The sequence below is a fragment of the Mustela nigripes genome, chromosome 6, assembly GCF_022355385.1.
Source record: "Mustela nigripes isolate SB6536 chromosome 6, MUSNIG.SB6536, whole genome shotgun sequence".
NCBI classification, from domain to species: Eukaryota; Metazoa; Chordata; class Mammalia; order Carnivora; family Mustelidae; genus Mustela; species Mustela nigripes.
The window spans coordinates 128,078,583-128,096,805 of NC_081562.1; the positions used below are offsets into that span (position 1 = coordinate 128,078,583).

The 18,223-nt window shown below is 33.4% G+C and overlaps 1 protein-coding gene across 11 annotated transcripts in view; it reads right to left on the minus strand.

Moving 5' to 3' along the window:
• Positions 1–18,223, minus strand: part of MLLT10 (MLLT10 histone lysine methyltransferase DOT1L cofactor) — a 234,646-nt gene that overhangs the window by 59,681 nt on the left and 156,742 nt on the right. For 9 of the 11 annotated variants that reach the window (XM_059404201.1, XM_059404195.1, XM_059404200.1 and 6 more), the window contains 3 exons: positions 10,576–10,828; positions 6,941–7,510; positions 392–436 (listed from right to left, as the gene is read on the minus strand). In XM_059404201.1, the coding sequence (XP_059260184.1) occupies positions 392–436; positions 6,941–7,510; positions 10,576–10,828 (868 nt within the window). The remainder of the gene's footprint in view (positions 1–391; positions 437–6,940; positions 7,511–10,575; positions 10,829–18,223) is intronic. The other 2 variants (XM_059404205.1, XM_059404206.1) reach the window with 2 other exon arrangements.

Consider the following 18,223-nt stretch of genomic DNA (forward strand, 5'->3'; position numbering starts at 1 on the left):
GTATAATAGTCTTAATAGATATAGAAGCCGAAGCAAGAAAGCTATCTAATGCCAATATACAAATACTGAAAAATTATATTAAGATCAGCGGAAACCAATTCTGAAAATCTTACTTCAACAGAAAACAGAAGTCACAATTCTGCAACTGAAGCACCATATTAAAAAGCCAAAAATAATTAAAATTTGGTCACAGTGACTCTAACATGGATCCTGAACACAGGACAAGCAGCAAGTTCTCTGTGTAGGAGAAAAAAAAATCTACTCAATTAAGAACTATTTGCATAGCAGAAAACTGAAATTTAGAGGTTCATTGGTGGCATAATATAATAGAAAAGAAACACTAAAGTAGAAGTCAAAAAGCCTGGGTTACCAACCCAGTTCGACAACTTACTAGTTGTTGGACAAGCTCCATCATGCCGATACTGCATGGAAATTTCTGTTGGGAGGGAGGAGAAAGGAAATCAGCAAAGAAGTTGCCAGTGACTCAAGACAGAAAAAGAAACAGGCCAGAAAAACAGGGAAACATTCACCTACAAGTGTAGCTGAGAAGGGCAAACAGAAAGGTGGGAATAGAAATTATAAGCCAGTACCTGGGATGTGATGGGTAGAAGGACCAAACGTGATAGAATTCTCACAAATCTTTAAACAGGATATTATGGGAATGTGTGTGTGTGCAAAGAATGAGGAAAACACATAGGGCTTCCAAATAAATATGTGAGACAAGTGTCTAAGAAAAAACAGATTTATAATAAGAGGGAGTATAGTTAATAACACACTAATGTGTTTTATATAATTCATTAGATAAGAACAATTTATCAAAAACATCTGAATTCCATGGTCAATCCAAGTACGAAAATTATTTAGTTTATACCTGAGCAGAAATCTATGACTTATATCACAGTATAAAGCATGTTAAACTACACTCTGTTTACTTTCTTGTACCTTTCATTTTTGATGACAATAATGAATGAATAAACCATTACTCTTACACTTTTGCTCCACCCAAATGAGGAGAACAAGCAGAGGATGACATGAAGCAATATAAAAGCAAAAGAGTACTAAGAAAATGAAAAATAAATTTCTATATGACATTCCAAAGGAAAAAAATAACTGATAAAACTAGGATCAAGTCTGTGACTCAAAGGACCTCGCCTGCTAATCTTGAAAACAACAGGTACTCCTTTGTGGTTAACACTATTGATCCAATTTTTCTTAAAAGAAGAGTATCTGGAATTATTCTGGATACTACTTAACCAAAAACATAACTTCTAGAAACCATGTGTACAACAGAGTCTTCAAGGCAACCATCACTTACAAATCTACCCATATGCATACCTCAGAAGTCAAGTCCAGTCATGGGCCCACTCCAAACGACTTAAAATAAGACAGACAAAGCAAGACAGAGCAAGCCAGCACTCACTTTTAATCATTTACATTAGACACTATTCAAGAATCAAACCTTTAGACCAATTTAGTGTAAGTCCTTTCCAGATGGCACTCAAAACCAGGACATGGCAGGAGAATCTGCCATCTTTAGTGGTCATTAACAAATTCAAGTGATATTTTAAAAGGGAGTGAGGGCTACTGAAGAGACTGACATAGTACATTACAAAGGAAGGGTATAACCTGTTTAGAGTGGTGGCAAAAAATAATCAAAGGACACTCATAACAATAGAAGGATTTTTTTCAGTGGGGGAAGAAACTATAATATGGCTATTCTGCCCTTTGATCTGGGACTTTTGTAGAAAGACATCCATGGTACAGGACCAGTAAATTTTTAAATCATCAAGGAAGAAAACAAAAATCAGAGGATTTTTCAAGGAAACAAAGTGCAAGGTATATTATAATCTTAGTCTTAGCAGCACTCAATATCAATATCCTAGGACTTTCATTTATGACCCAATATAACCAATTTATATAAAATCATGAACCTGAGCCATTAAGATGGGTTTAAAGTATATTCAATAACTGTATCTATTCCTTGGTCTACAATACGTATTAGTTACTCTTGTGAATTTATTATTAATCTTTATATCTTCATGATTCCCTTATTTGTTAACAGAATCAGTCTATTCCTAACTGAAACATTTTACCAAGGAAAGATGTCTCAATTTCATTTTATTAATCTAAGTGGATATATCTCATAACAACCAACTCATAGTCACATGGGCTCAAGTTAAACTTTCATAACCTTCATATTTCAGAACCCGGAACAAACTTCTCTTGAAGTACTCCATTCATATTAATAACTCATCTCCCTGAAATCTGTAAGACTTTATCACAAAATACTTGGGGTCAGAATCAAACAACTACCTCCCTAGAATCTCCTTTCATAGCATTTATGACTACTAAAGAATTCCATCACTAAAACAGATTTCAATTATCTTAACTTGGAAAGGTATGACCAAATTATATTAAAGAACTAGAAACTAAGATTTTTATAAAAGAGGCAAACTTTGAAAGGACATAGTATTCCCAAGGAAAATATGTTAAAGCTAAATCATCAACTACTTATCATTTAATGAATACCAGATTTTTCTCAGAGAAAATAATAAGATGTTGATTTTTATGAAGAAAAAAATTTCTTCATAAACTTTCAGTTTGTAAATTATAAACTCTCTTGTAATACGGTTGATAAATAGGAAAAAGGAAAAGGACAAATACAACATGTCAACTCTTCCAAATGCTGTACTAATTTTCAATGTTCCAAAAGTCCTACTTGTTTAAGATCTCAAAAGAATATATAGGAAGGAATTCAATTAAAAGTTTAATATTATCTATACACCAAAACTTACAACCTTTAGAAGCCACTTAAAACAACACACTGATTTCCCATTTTATACAAATCACTGTAACAGTAAATCACTTATTAGAATGTACTTCAACTTATTACAAGAAAAATCTTACAATACAAGCCCTTGATCAGACACAGAATGTATAGGTGTTTTCTGGGTTTCTATTCTGACAGGACCTGTGATTCCTAGAGTAAATATCCTGCTTCATATATGCTACTATAATTTGAGTATGTCATGACAGAATTTTGATTACTGTTAAGTTGATGCTTCTAACAATTTTAAGACAACCACATCGTAAGTACTTGATTCTACTTCTGCTATATATCCTAGTTGTGGTAAAGCTGGAGAAATTACAACAGTAATAGTAGCTGCCTTGCCTATTTCACAAGATTATTCTTAGGAATAAATAAGATAGTAATTAAAGGGTTCTTTAGAAACTGTTAGGTGCTCTCAAATATATTACCATTAGTGTAAGCTGACAGAAGCAAAGTATTTTTTTAATGTCAACAAAATTCGTTTAATAGTTAACTGGCCAGAACTAAGTACAGGATGCTTATTCTAAGACCAGTAGCCTGTTAAGTCTAATTTCTTCAGCTTGACATTCAACTTTCCATAAACCCATCCTGCCGTACTTATTCAACATTACCTCCAACTATCCTGCCAATTAGATGTCCCTATTAGTTTTACCCCTGAAATATAACTTTACTTTCTTTTCTGTTAATATTGCTGGACTTTTTCTGCCTACTCCAAAGTACAATTTACATTCCAACTTCTCCATGGTCTTTTCCAACTTAATTAACGCATCCTTAACTGGTCTGTAATACTACATGAAAAGCTTTACAAATAATTTCACTTGAAATCTATGAACACTTGGAAGTCAAGTACAAATCACAGCAGATATTACTAACTATATGATATGTTCTCAGTGATTAATAACAGTACTCATTCATTTTTTTTAATGTTTAACATTTATCACATACAAAGTACTGTGCTGGCAGTGAGGAGACAGTGATGAACATGGACACACACAGCCCCTAGCCTCATGAAGCCAGGATTAAGTAGTGTGTGTTACAGTCTAATATCATAGCCAACAAATGCTTACAAAGGTCACCTTCATCATTACTAAATCATCACCCTGTCATGGAAGCAAACAAATCTTTTGGAAAGGGCTTCATGCAAAAATAATCCTTGGTAACATAGTACTTGGTATATATTGCTTCTTCCTACTGTGGGTAGAAAGTTCCCTAGTTTTATAGCTACTAAATGATATCTCTATCTAAAATCAGTTGAAACAAAACTTAGTATTTTCATACTAATGGGAGATAGTATTGTTGAAAGTGAAATAATTGGCTCAAATTTTCTCACAGAAACCATTGCTTAAAGTACGAATGACATTATACTAGGGTGGCTGAAAACCTTCATCAGCAAACACCCCTTTACTTTTATAAGTAAGGGTCTCTGGAATCAAGGAAAATGCATTTTTCCACCACTTAGAGCTAAGAGAATTCTGTCTCTGTTTCTTCATCTGTACGTTAAGTAATAATACTCAATGCCTGTCAAGTGCCTAAGACAATTGTAGTACATACTATGTTTCAACAGCAGTTAGCAATTCTTAACTTAGTTGAGTAAGAGGACATAATTCCTAAATACCCACAGCATTTAGCCAGTTTCTTCTAAGTAAGAACAGACTTTCTAACACTAAGTTTATCAATAGGGTATGCTCTGATCTGGTCATAAAACTTTTATTAAAATGTGTAAAATTAAAGAATATATTATCCCAAATAGTTGTAAGTAACTAATCTTAGTGCACAATTATGGCTTTAACAAAATGTAAGATCTTCAGTTATTTTAAAGCATACTTTTAAGGGAAAAAAATCCTAACAAGTCTAAATGTAAGTCATTTATTTCCATGAAATAATAATATTTATAGGAGTTTCTCCCTAAATTTCGTTACCTAGCAGTGAGGTAAAAGAGATACAAATTCATGCTTTCCTCTCATCGATGTAGCACAAACACTGCCCTCTGGAAGTAATAATTGTGAAAAGAACACTATTTCTCAAGGCTAAAATCTCTCTAAATCTGTAACAGGTAGGAAACTCTTTTCACAGATGTAAATCAAGATTTTAATTCCATTAATTTGAGAATGTGTATTTCGAATAGCATCCAAATGCAATTTCTGAAATTCAGTAATTTTCAGACTATGCTTGTAAGTATAAGAAATCAGTGAGTAATCTTACAAAAACAAATCAGGCTTAATTTTCTCAGTAAGTTATTCATCTGATTACTGTGTATCTTGCTAAAAATCGGTATGAACTCCATTTTTTCTTAGTAAATTTGTCTAAACTTATTTTTTTGTGACCAGGGGCCAGGGTGCGTTGTTAAGTCTTTTCAGCCTGAAAGAAAAGATATGAATATACATAAAATAAATGAATATACATAAAATGTATATCCAAGCATGCAATATACTTAAGTTTTTTCAATGGATTTATTTCTCATTACAATTTGTATTATTCCCCTCTAAAACAGTGGTTGTCAACCAAGAGCGATTTTACACTCTTCCCTCAAACCTCCAACATTTCTTGTCACTATTGGGGGGGATGAAGGGGAAATTTGGGTGCTACAGGAATCTAGTGGGTAGAAGCTGGGAATCATGATAAATGTCCTACACTGCACAGGACAGGACGGCACTACAAGGAATTATCCCAACCAACATGTCAATAGTGCCAAGACTAAGAAATCATGGTCTAGTCTAAAACCATCCTTAACGCTTCTAATAAAACAATCCTGTCATAGTTTCTACTCATTTCTCAAAACCAAACATACAACTTGTCCAACAGGTCCAAGGTGGCATTGAAGCTAGCTAGGAAAAACAGAAAAAGAAAGAATCACCCACTCTGATCTTGGGCAGGTTATTTTACCTGTCCGGGTTTCAGTTTTATCAGCTGTAAAAAGGGGGAATAAAAAGTCCTTACTTCATAAAACTGGTGTGGGGATTAAACAAGATAATAAATATAAAGCATTAATAGACCCTGGCACAAATGATAATGATAGTTAATAATTTTCACATCTGACCTTTACATATGCTCTTTTCTCTCTTAGAATGGTATTTACTTACTGAAATTAATGTCTGCACAACTATAAAAACAATCCAAAAGTCTGTATTTATAAAATACACATAAACATTTCTCATTTAAATTGTGTTTATTTCCATACCATTTCCTACCTATCCTCTCCACCAACTAATAGAACTGATAAAATCTGTAATAGTTTATTTTAGCTAAAAATCTCATCCTTTCTACAACTAGAAATCTAAAATCAAAACAGGTCAGGTTTACAACACTTATTTAAAACCATTTACCTCAAATTCAAGATCAATGTAAAAGATAAATGTTGACATTTAGCTAATACCTAAACTGTTAAGTTTTTGTCTAAAAACATGAAACTTCAAATTTTTAAGAATTGACAATATTCATGATATAAAATATAGGTTAAGGAAGCATCTGAATGATGTGAATAACAACATATATAAATTCATTCCTACTATAATAAAGATAATGGTAAAAAACTGTTAAACACACTTGAAAACAAAAGGAATATAAATCATTTCTGGTATCTTCTGAAATAAAATATAACTGTTAAAGTTCGCATATTTAAATCATTTTACCACTGAAAAATATTCCAGATAGAAAATTCAAGTAGAATTTGTGTAAGTGTTGAGAAACTGAAGACTATTTAAACTTTAGAAAATGAGAGCTCAGAAACAAGCACCGATGAAAAACATAGTGCAAACTATGCGAACCTCTCACACCTTAATTGTGATTTCTGAGTTGGGTTTCAAATACTGTGCAGGCAAAGCAAAAACAAAAATGGGAAATTAATTGCAGGCACTTCATAAGAAATGAGTGACCAATAAACCATTTGGCCTATATTTAAGTGAACTATCAGATTAGTGCCAAACATCCTGTCCAAACACCAAATCATCTTCCTAAGATCTTAACACTTTTTTTTTTCATTAAGACAAGTAAATGTCATTTGGCAACTCAATGTATTAACAAAACAGTAGTTTAAAATGAATTTCCCTTTTGGGGTAAAGGAAGGGTGGTGGTGGTGGGAATAAGTAAGAAAAACAATGGGCAAATCCCTACCTGAACCAACTGGAGATGAGCCAACACTAAGACTTTGTAAACTTCCATTCCTGAGCAATGTAGGAGATTTCTGAAGACTAGAGCTTGTTACACTTCCTGCAGCTGATGCTACAGACGATGTTGGTGAAGCAGAAGAAACTGAGAGATGAGAAACATTCTCTTGATTTTTGTTTCCTTTAGGTCTACCAGGCCCATGCTTACTTTGTTTATTTCCTTTTCTTTTCTTTTCCTTTACAGTTTCTTCTTCTATGCCAGAAGTTTGAGCCCGCTTATATCCTGCTGTTGGAAGGCTGGAATTACCCAAATCTCCAGGTGAATTTTCAAAGCTTTTAGGCTGTGAAATAACAGCTGAGGTCGAAGGGAGACCCATTATGGAACTAAAACTATTTACCCCCCCTTCCTGGCTTCCAGACTCTCCTTTATGTACATCTTTGGTTGATGATGACTGTTGGGAGTGAGTATAACTGTCATTACGCAGATCTGAGTCTGTAAAGCTCAAGAAATCCTGGGGAGACTGTACTGAACTTCCCGAAGATGATTTTACACTGCCTGGAGTTCCTGAAAAACTGCCTGTAGTAAAATAAAAAAGGGGGGGAGGGGTAGGAAAAGAAAAAAATTGGATGCAAAAGTTCCCACGAGCAGTAGAAATGATACAATCATCAAAAAGAGATGGAGAAAAAAAAACTAACTATAAAACTTAGGATATCACTATTTAACAGAATTTTTAAAAGGTTATTATTAAAATCAAGTTGATCTATCAAATTATTTTCTAAAAATATGTCATTTCATACCTATTAAACTGAATATTAACTCAAGTTGCAAGCTGTTAGTTCTACAATGACCAAGATGTAAGATGTGCTTCATTTAACCTACCTTTTACTACGACAACATTCCTCAACGTTCCCCCAAATACCTGTGTATGCTTGAGGAAGGACTGAAGAACAGCAAAGTCTCAGAGTCTGACAAGACTACTACTGTATTCTAGAACTTCCTCTTTTTCAATTACTAAAGATTTGACTTAAATGTTCCCAACACACACCCAGAACAAAAAGTTGTTACTTAGATTTAAGTTCTGAGTTTTAACTTGAAGATAATGTTAGTGAATATTATTATTCAGTTAAATCTACCCTACCAAAACATGGATTTGATAAAATGATAATGTCTACATGGAACCCAATCTATATCCTAACATTCTCCCAGTCCACTACCCATGAAGCTGCAAAAAGAAACTAGCCACTAAAATTGTTCTATTGCTTTTATGAAAGTAAAATCACAGGACAGGAACCCTCATGAATCTCCTTCACAACTGCTTGTCTCCTTACTCTTTAAAGAACATTAGCAGCCCACTATGTCATTATGAGATTAAAAGGTTCTTATCTACTCAGTAGAAAATTCATATGGCTGGGATGAAACAATATTTGGGTCCACCATCCTAATTCACCAAATCATCTCTTCATGCTCACCAAATGAAGTAACAAGTGTTTATACTCAGTTGTGATCACACATCTATATGTTTTATAAAACTTATATTTTAAGTAATGTATTTAAGAACAAAAGCTCAAAATAAAGTGTTTCATTGGAATGGAAGGGAAATTTCAAGCTAAGGGTTAAATTTTATTGCAGAGCACGTTCAAAAGTTATCACACATAAATCAACCTAAATATTTACAACAGTATTTTTCTCCTCACACACAAGAAAGAATTTCTTTTTAAGTCTCAAGGTTTTGATTTTTAAATTTTAAGCTTTTCTGAAATGGCTTATTATGCAAGAAGATTAATAGGTCTAAAATTTTTAACTCTTTGAAGAGAATATCCATTTTATTAAGTTACAAAATTATTTGTACCTATGTGAGCATTTTCAAGTTATGTCTATATAGAAAAACATACATATTAAGAAGCCATTTACATTACATCAATCACTTAAGGATAACTGTAATTTGCCACTTAATTAGCAACTATAAAGAAGTTCTTTATTATCCATTCTGATCTGTCACCATCTGTCTTTCTTCCACACATTTTTGTTTTTACAGCTGGTGTTAAAAGCTCACTACAGTGTAGCAAATACTTTCAAACATTTAGTATATGCAATACTTTAACATATATTTTCTAAGATTCACATACTGCCTGCAATGAAAAAAACAAAACCAAGCATCTTAAACACCCTACTTTTAAATTTCAACTTTTAAAACTTTTATAGAATATTACCTCAGATATGAAAACATAACACATTCTATACCATGTCTCAACAGAGGCAGGAAAGACAATTCAACGTTGTGAATGTTAAGAAAATGAGGATTTCTTTTCTAAATGGATTAGTACTTCAAAGATTAAAAACTTAAAAATGCGATTTTAACAGTGGAAAATAAGGTCTTAATTATATAAAAGAGATAGCTGAATTCTAATATCACATTCAAATGTAAATAAATTTACATTAAAAATAATAAAGGTTTTACTATTTATTTTCCACAGTGGCATAAAAATAACAGCAAATATAAATTTATTAAACTAAAACAGCAAATTTGGCACTTTATTTCTTTTCTACTTGCCTAATTCTTTGTAATATAAGGTAAAAAAATTAAAGTACAGGGCTTAAAAATCTTGAAGACCAAAATAGCTTAGTTTAAAATATACAAATAAACTTTTTAATAAGGGATCAGCAGACTACGCAATCTCTCTACGTATTCAGATTTTCATTATGAGCAAAATTAAAGGAAAGAAAAAAAAGACATTTTTTCCCCCTCATTTATTCCTAGGGGGCAAAAAAATGGGGGGAAGAGGCATTTATTGTATACTTTACTAGTATATTTATCTCCCACAGTTTTTAATATTTATATTTCTTAAAATATTTATGTTCAAGTTAAAAACACAAAAATAATACCTAGAACAGGGCTAAATGGATTATAAAGCTAGCAGAGTTATTCTGTTTTCCATAAAATTGGGTTGCAATATAAAATATGGCATGCCCAGTTAATTCTGAATTTTAGTTAAACAACAGGTTATTTTTTTCAGCATAAATATGTCACATGTATTTATCTAGAACGTACTTATACTGAAAAATAATTTGTTGTTAAACTGAAATTCAAAATTAAATGGGAATCTTGCTATAGCAGTCTTACCAAAAGATATGTAAGCTTAGTCAAATTCTACTTTAAACTTCAAGTTCTATAACAAATGCCTTAATAATCAACAACTATTACTTACTGAGAACTATTTATATTCCTACAAATTACCCACTACTGGTTTACTTACTAAGAATATATGATTTAACTGTTTTAGTGTTTAATTAGGACAGGTAAATGATAACAATTCATTAAAAAGAAAGACTGTTCTATAGAGCAGAAAGGAAAACTCCAGCTTTTATTGTTTTTTTCTCCCCAAACTTAAACTTTATTCCACATCTATTTAGACATTAAAATTACAGTTCAGCTTTGGAAGCACATGTCATAACATAAAAGGTCCCAAGAACATTTTAACAAGGAACACTTATCTTTGAAGTAATCTTACTACAGCAACTAATTATAAAATAATCTCCAATGATCCATCAGTTATAAATAAAAAATAAATTCTTTTACAAAACTTAACTGCTACTGATCATCACAAGAACACTTATTTTAACTAAAACATCATAATTAATACCTTGCTGGAAAGGACTAGCTGCTGACACAGTCGTTCCTGGATTTCTTCCACCAGGCTTTCTTCCCCTTTGACCTGAGCTGTGAGCTGAAGATTTCTTCCCTTTGCCCTCTGACCCTCTAGCCTCTGAAACATCTTTTCCACTAGTTGTGTGCGCAGAGACTTCTTGGAAGTTTGCATTTGTAAATCGAGCTGCAGTATCTTCCAAGCGCTTCAATGATCCAGACATAGAGTTGCTGCTAGTGCTCGTATAAGTCTAACATTTTCATTGAGAAAGGAAGTTGAAAAAGAATGGATTAGATTCTGGTGCGGGGGCGGGCATATTAATAATAATAATAATAATAATTACAACACTTGTAAGAAAAACATATGAAAGTTTCAATTGTTAAAAGTGAATCCACCTAAGAAAATCATGTAAAAAAATTATGAGTCTACTGCAAATACCTTTAAACTGCAGCAATTAGTAAAAGTACTTATTAGTCATAGTTACTCAGCAACACATAGTAGTAAAGAAGGAACATGTTTCTCAAGCAACATAATTTCCAACAAGAAAAAACTACTTCCTAGTCATAAAATTAAAATCAGCTTTAATGTTCAGCACAAAAGGCAACAATGAGAGAGAAAAAAGGTGCTACAAATTCATTAGAGGACTATATCCATGAGATTGTAAGAACAGGTCACAGCAAGAATTTTTAAAATTCAGGTGAAGTCTGCTTTTCAAAACGGTAAAGACTAAACCCTTTAAAAACAGAAATCAATTTCTTCCAAGTATTAAGATGAAAAAACAGTTACACTTGCAGTTTAAGATTTTAAAAATTAGAATTATTATTATTCCCTACAGATTCTCAGTCATCCCCTTGATCCAGATATGTTAGGGGAAAATGCAAAATAAAGGTCTGTTTAAACAATTAGTTTCCAGTTCTTAATAATCATTTTGAGACAAAGTGTATGCAAATAATGGTAAATTAAATGACTATGAAACTGTGAAAATGTGTTTTAACGGATGTGCATTAATCAACATGCTTCAAAATAAAAGGCTTATAAGGTCCACTGGGTCAGAGTTTTTTGCAGCCCTAAATTTCTGCTGAATAAATAAAGGGAGTATTTTGCTGATACATCTATCTAAAATCTCTGATGTAATACAAATTTAAAAATATGAAAATAAACAAATAAAACTGAAATTTCCCACACACAACCACCACGTAATACAAACTATCAGATAAAGATGGAAAATGAGAAAGGAATGATAAAATCAGGTTTCAAAATGGCTAGCATTTTTAGCAAAATCAATGTTCAGAATGAGAAGTGAAAGAAGACTTCAAATGTTTTGAAAACCAAATACTCATTATTATTACTTTTGCTACTTGACTCCCATATCATCCTCCTCTCACATCACTTCACTGCCAAACAGATTTTAATCATCAAATACGATAGACAGACATTATCTCATAAAAAGCAAATGACTATTCCCATAAGCAAGAAGCCACAAGAGAGAACAAAGTTCTCAAAGAAAGTTTTTGGAGAAAACCAATAACATTAAAGCTACTTGAACTTTGTGAATTACTATAGAAGCAGGAACCTTTTCCATGCCGGGCAAGTCACTTTGGAAACCATACCACTTCACTTTTCAAGTATTTCTTTCTAATAACTCGAGTTGAACCTGAGGTTCTCCATCCCACTCACATACAAGTAAAGTCTGAAAGTCATCTGGAGTGCCTGGGTGGCGCAGGTGGTTAAGCACTCCACTCCTGGTTTCAGCTCAGGTCTAGAGATCAAGCCCGGTCTTGGGCTCCATGTTCAGCAGGGAGTCTGCTTGAGATGTTCTCTCCCTCTCCCTGCCCCTCTCATGTGTGTGCACACACATGAACATGCTCTTTCTCTCTCTGTCTCTAATATAAATAAATAAATCTTTAAAATAAATAAGTAAGTCATCTAAAGAGAACACAGGATTCATTCAGATACTCTGTCCATATATCAAATAAGTAAAGAAGAAAAAACTAGGTGGAGAACAACACAGAAATATACTATCCATTTCCACATACCAATCTAAATTGAGGTTGGTCAGTTTTCCCATTCCTTGCTTATCCCTGGAATATAAGTATGTCTATAAATCCAATAAAAATATGGTGTATGGAAGAAAAGGCATTACAAAGAAAGGAAAGAATGAAAATTAAGCAAATTTCAGTGTCAAAGTCATTATTAAGAACACAGCATTTTATTTTTTACAAACTTAGACATCTTCTAAGTTCAAAAGCTATCAAAGATGTCTTAACAAGAAAAAATAAAGCTTTAGTTTAAGATTCTAACAAGTTCTTTTAAAAAATTATACCTAACAACAAGGGGAAAAAGTCTATATGGTTTTACTGGAAAAGAGACCTCCAACCTTTAGTCCACCTCTTTTTAAGTTAATTTTAAGAGTATCTGTTCCCTAACATGCTGTTTAAATAATATAGAATTGTGGAATTCCATTACAAAAATAAGTCAAAATCAAGAGGTGGAATAACATAAAAGGAGAGGGAAGAGGGGAGGAGCTGAAAGCGACACAATAATGCCATAAATCTGTTCTTTCCTCCGTTTCACATGAGCATCTCACTGCTCTGGTACCAATTCTAGTGCTTAAAAATATACATTTTCCATGTAAATTAACCCATAAAATACAAACTAACTACTTCATTTGGTACTTGACTGAATAGAGTCTTTTCCCCCCTTTTCTGCTAGAGATAAAAACTGCATATTGGTCATATTGAGAGTCTCTGAGGAAATGTATATATACTCTGGTTTATGTTGTGATTTAGAGGCAACTTAATGAATCTTTTAAAATAAGTATTTAGAATACGTATGATTTCTGTTGTGTGGCTAGTGACAATTATTAGTCCTCAGGTAAGATGCAATGTCAATATACCTGCAAAGTAACATTCACTGGAGCAAAAATACACCGAACTTCAAAAAATTTTAAATCAGGGGACGCCTGGGTGGCTCAGCATGTTAAGCCACTGCCTTCAGCTCAGGTCATGATCTCAGAGTCCTGGGATCAAGCACCCCATCAGGGCTCTCTGCTCAGCAGGGAGCCTGCTTCCCCCTCTCTCTGCCTGGCTCTCTGCCTACCTGTAATCTCTGTCAAATAAATAAATAAATAAAATTTTTAAAAATGTTTAAATCAGACTCAGAATTCACAATGACTCTGTAATACGCTAAGCAAAGAAATAGATCTTTTCAGAAGTATGGCTGCCTTAGATTATTCTACAAAAGCTCTGTAATCCACATTCAGCAGAAAGAGGCAAAGGGAAAAGAAACAACCAACAGCTGTATCTTGTACCAGCATGATGAAATATAATAATGCCGGCTAGAATGTTTTTTAAATTATGTAATATTCAAGTGTCTCATAAAAGCCAAATTTTTTTTTACTCAGCCCACTCTCAAAAATGAAGCACAAAAGGAATGAAGATTTTAAAAGGGAATTTGGGGAGGGAGATCAGTGAGTGAGCTGTGGGACAATGTCAAGCAGCCTAATTTACATGTTACTGGAATACCCAAAGGAAAGTAGGATAGGAGGGAAAAAATGTAAGAAACAAGAGCAGAAAAAAGCTACAAAATTGGATGAAAACAATAAACCTACCAATCAACACCAAGCACAAGAAACATGAAAAAAAAATCCATGAATACACATCACAATCAAACTGCTTACCATTAAAATCCATCCATAAAGAGAAAATAATACAAGCAGCCAGGGAGTTTTAAAAAAAATGCCTTATATGTTAAGAAACAAAGATAAAAGTGGAAACATTTCTCATGGAAACAATGCAAGTTAGAAAACTAGAAGACAAAGAGAAACAAACTATTAAACTAGAATTCTATACTGAGCTAAAATATCTTTCAAAAGCAAAGGCAAAATAAGAGTTGACCCGTAAACAACACCAGTTTGACTGTATGGCTTCATTTATACGTAGCTTTTTTCAATAAATACAGAATACCACTGTAAATGTATTTTCTTTTCCCTATGCTTCTTTTTAAAGATTTTATTTATTTATTTGACAGAGACAAACAGAGAGAGAGAGGGAACACAAGCACTGGGAGCGGGAGAGGGAGAAGCAGGCTTCCCGCTGAGCAAGGAGCCCGAAATGGGGCTCAATCCCAGGACCCTGGGATCATGACCTGAGCTAAAGGGAGCTGCTTAACAACTGCCCCTCCCTGTGATTTTCTTATTAATATTTTTTCTCTAGCTTATTTTATAAGAACACAGTATATTATATATAGAATATATTATATATATTACATATAATATATATAGTATATTATATATATATAGATAGATAGTATATTAGATAGATAGATAGATAGATAGATCTATCTATATATATATCATGCAAAGTACATGTTAATGGACTATTTATCAGTAAAACTTCCAGATCAGCCATAGACTCTTAGAAGTTAAGTTTTTGGTGAGTCAAAAATTATATGCTGGGACACCTAGGTGACTCAGTTGGTTAAGCATCTGCCTTTGGCTCAGGTCATTATCCCAGGGTCCTGGGATCGAGTTCTGTATCAGGCTCCTTGCTCAGAGGGGAATCTACTTCTCCCTCTGCCTCCTACTCCCCCTACTTATGCGCTTGTTTGCTCTCTCTCTCTCTAACAAATAAATAAATAAAATCATTTTAAAAAATTATATGCAGAGGTTTTTTTTACTGTGCAGTGGTCCTAACCCCCACACTCTTCGAAGGTCAACTATAATTGCCATTCAGATAAAAAAGCTGAAAGAACTAACAAAGAACAAGCTAAAAGAACCAACAAAGCAACACTACAATCAATGCTGAAGGTTGTCTTCTAGGCAGAAGGAAACAACAAAGGAAATGTGGATCTAAACTAATTAGGAACACCAGAAAAAGTAATTGCATGGGTAAATATAAGACTTTCAAGTTATTTAATCTCTTTATAAGACAACTGCTGACTTAGACCAAACTGGTAACAACTGCAAGGTTTATAAAATACGTAAAAATTTAAAATATGACAAAAAAAGCACAAACCCCAAAAAGTTGGGAGTACAAGTATGTAAACTGCTGAACTGTATATTCTTATATGTGAAATGGCATAATATCATTTCAAGGCAGATGCTGATAAATTAAAAGCTATGTATGTCATAGATCCCACAGCAATCGATAAAATAAGAGAATTATTACTATCCAGTAAAATGAAATAATAAAAAAATTTAATAAAAAAGAAGAAATAGGCAAGAAAAAGGCTCAACAAATGATAGATTTAAAGGTAACAATACCAATAATCATATTATATGTAAATTACCTAAATACCTCAGTGAAAGGCAGAGATTGGAATACTGAAAAAAGAAACTCAAGACTACACGCTGCCTGGACGCCTGGGTGGCTCAGTCAGTCAAGCATCTGCCTTCAGCTCAGGTCATGCTCCCAGCACCCTGGGATCAAGTTCCACATTGGGCTCCCTGTTCTGCAGAAGCCTGCTTCTCCTTCTGCTTCTGCCTCTACCTCTTTCTCTCTGCCTCTCATGAATAAATAAAATCTTAAAAAAAAAAAAAAAAGACTATATGCTGCAAAAAGAAGTCCATTTTAAATATAAAGACACATATATTAAAACAAAGTGTGGGAGAGAAAATATCAATCTAACACTAATTAAAACAAAGCTGATTTCAAAATATTAGTATCAAGCAAAATAAATTTCAAAACAAGAAATATGGGGGCGCCTGGGTGGCTCAGTGGATTAAGCCACTGCCTTCGGCTCAGGTCATGATCTCAGTGTCCTGGGATCGAGCCCCGCATCGGGCTCTTTGCTCAGCGGGAGCCTGCTTCTCTCTCTGTCTCTGCCTGACTCTATGCCTACTTGTGATTTCTCTCTCTGTCAAATAAATAATAAATAAAATCTTAAAAAAAAAAAAAAAACACAAGAAATATGGCCAGAATAAAGAAACCTATTAGTCAAGAAGATATAAAAATCCAAAACACTTTTGCATCTAATAAGAGACCTTCCAAATAAAACTGACCAAACAGAGAAAATGGGGAAAACTGCAAAATTCATAACTACAATAAGAGAGATCTAAATCCTCTTCTCAAGGGGTGCCTGGGTGGCTCAATGGGTTAATCCTCTGCCTTCTGCTCAGGTCATGATCTCAAGAGTCCTAAGATCGATTCCTGCATAGGGCTCTCTGCTCAGCAGGGAGCCTGCTTCCTCCTCTCTCTCTGCCTGCCTCTCTGCCTACTTGTGATCTCTGTCTGTCAAATAAATAAATAAAATCTTTAAAAAAAAAAAATCCTCTTCTCAGTAACTGAACAAGTACAGAGAAAATACATGTATAAAAATAAGCATATAGAGACCTTAAACAGTATAAATCAACTTGACCTAACTTACATTTACATTTTAACTCCATATAACAGGAACAGTGTGAATATATATTGTTTTCAGAGACATACAGAGAATTAAACAAGATAATCCATGTTCTTTATCAGTTTTTAAACTCAAAAAAACTTAAAAGAAATTATATAACACAAAGATATTAAACTGTAATCAGTGACAAGAAGCTATATGAAAGTCCCCCAAATGTTTCAAAAGTAAATAATATACTTCTAAGTAATCAAGTAATGGTTCAAAGAGAAATCAAAAGGAAACCACAAGATATTTGTTCAAATAAAAACAAAAATACAATGTATCAAAATTTGGAAGTGGTGCTTAGAACAAAGTGTGTAGCATTAAATGCCTATGTTAACACTCTGGGACTCTGGTCCACCATGTAGAAAACTTCGAAGAGATGAGAAAAGGTGAGGGGGGAGGGAAGTGGATAAGAAAACAGAGATGCAACATTTGAAGCAAGAGTAACTACAAATGTCCCAAATTAGTGTCAGAAACCATACCCCAAATGCAGGAAGCTCTGAGAATACCAAATAAGACAAATGTCAAAACAAAAAACCACACCAAGGCATATCATATTTAAACTGCACAAAATCAAAAATATAAGAAGAAATCTTCAAAGAAGTCGGAAGGGAAAAAAGCCTTATCTATAAAGTAGCAAATACCTACATCTGACTTCTCCTCAGAAATAATGCAAGCAAGAAGAGAGTAATGTGAAATATTTCGTTTTGAGAAGAAAGAAAAAAAACTAGCATTCTATACACTGCAAAATTATCCTTCAAAAGTGAAAAACACTGACTCTCAGATAAATAAAAATTGAGGGGATTTGTTGCTAATATGTCTACCTTACCAGAAATGTGAAAAGAAGTTCTTCAGAGAGAAGGAAATTATACAGGTTGCAAACATGGATTTGCATAAGGAAAAGTATCAGAGAATGAATCAATGAAGGTAAAGTAAAAACTCTTGACTTTTTCTTACTTAATGTAACAATGTTCAAAATGATAGCAACGGCAGCAACATCTTCCTAGGAACATTGCCAATGACAAGGGAAGCAAGGGCAAAAATGAACTATTGGGATTTCATCAAGATCAAAAGCTTTTGCACAGCAAAGGAAACAGTTAATAAAACCAAAAGACAACTGACAGAATGGGAGAAGATATTCGCAAACGACATATCAGATAAAGGACTAGTGTCCAAAACCTATAAAGAACTTAGCAAACTCAACACCCAAAGAACAAATAATCCAATCAAGAAATGGGCAGAGGATATGAACAGACATTTC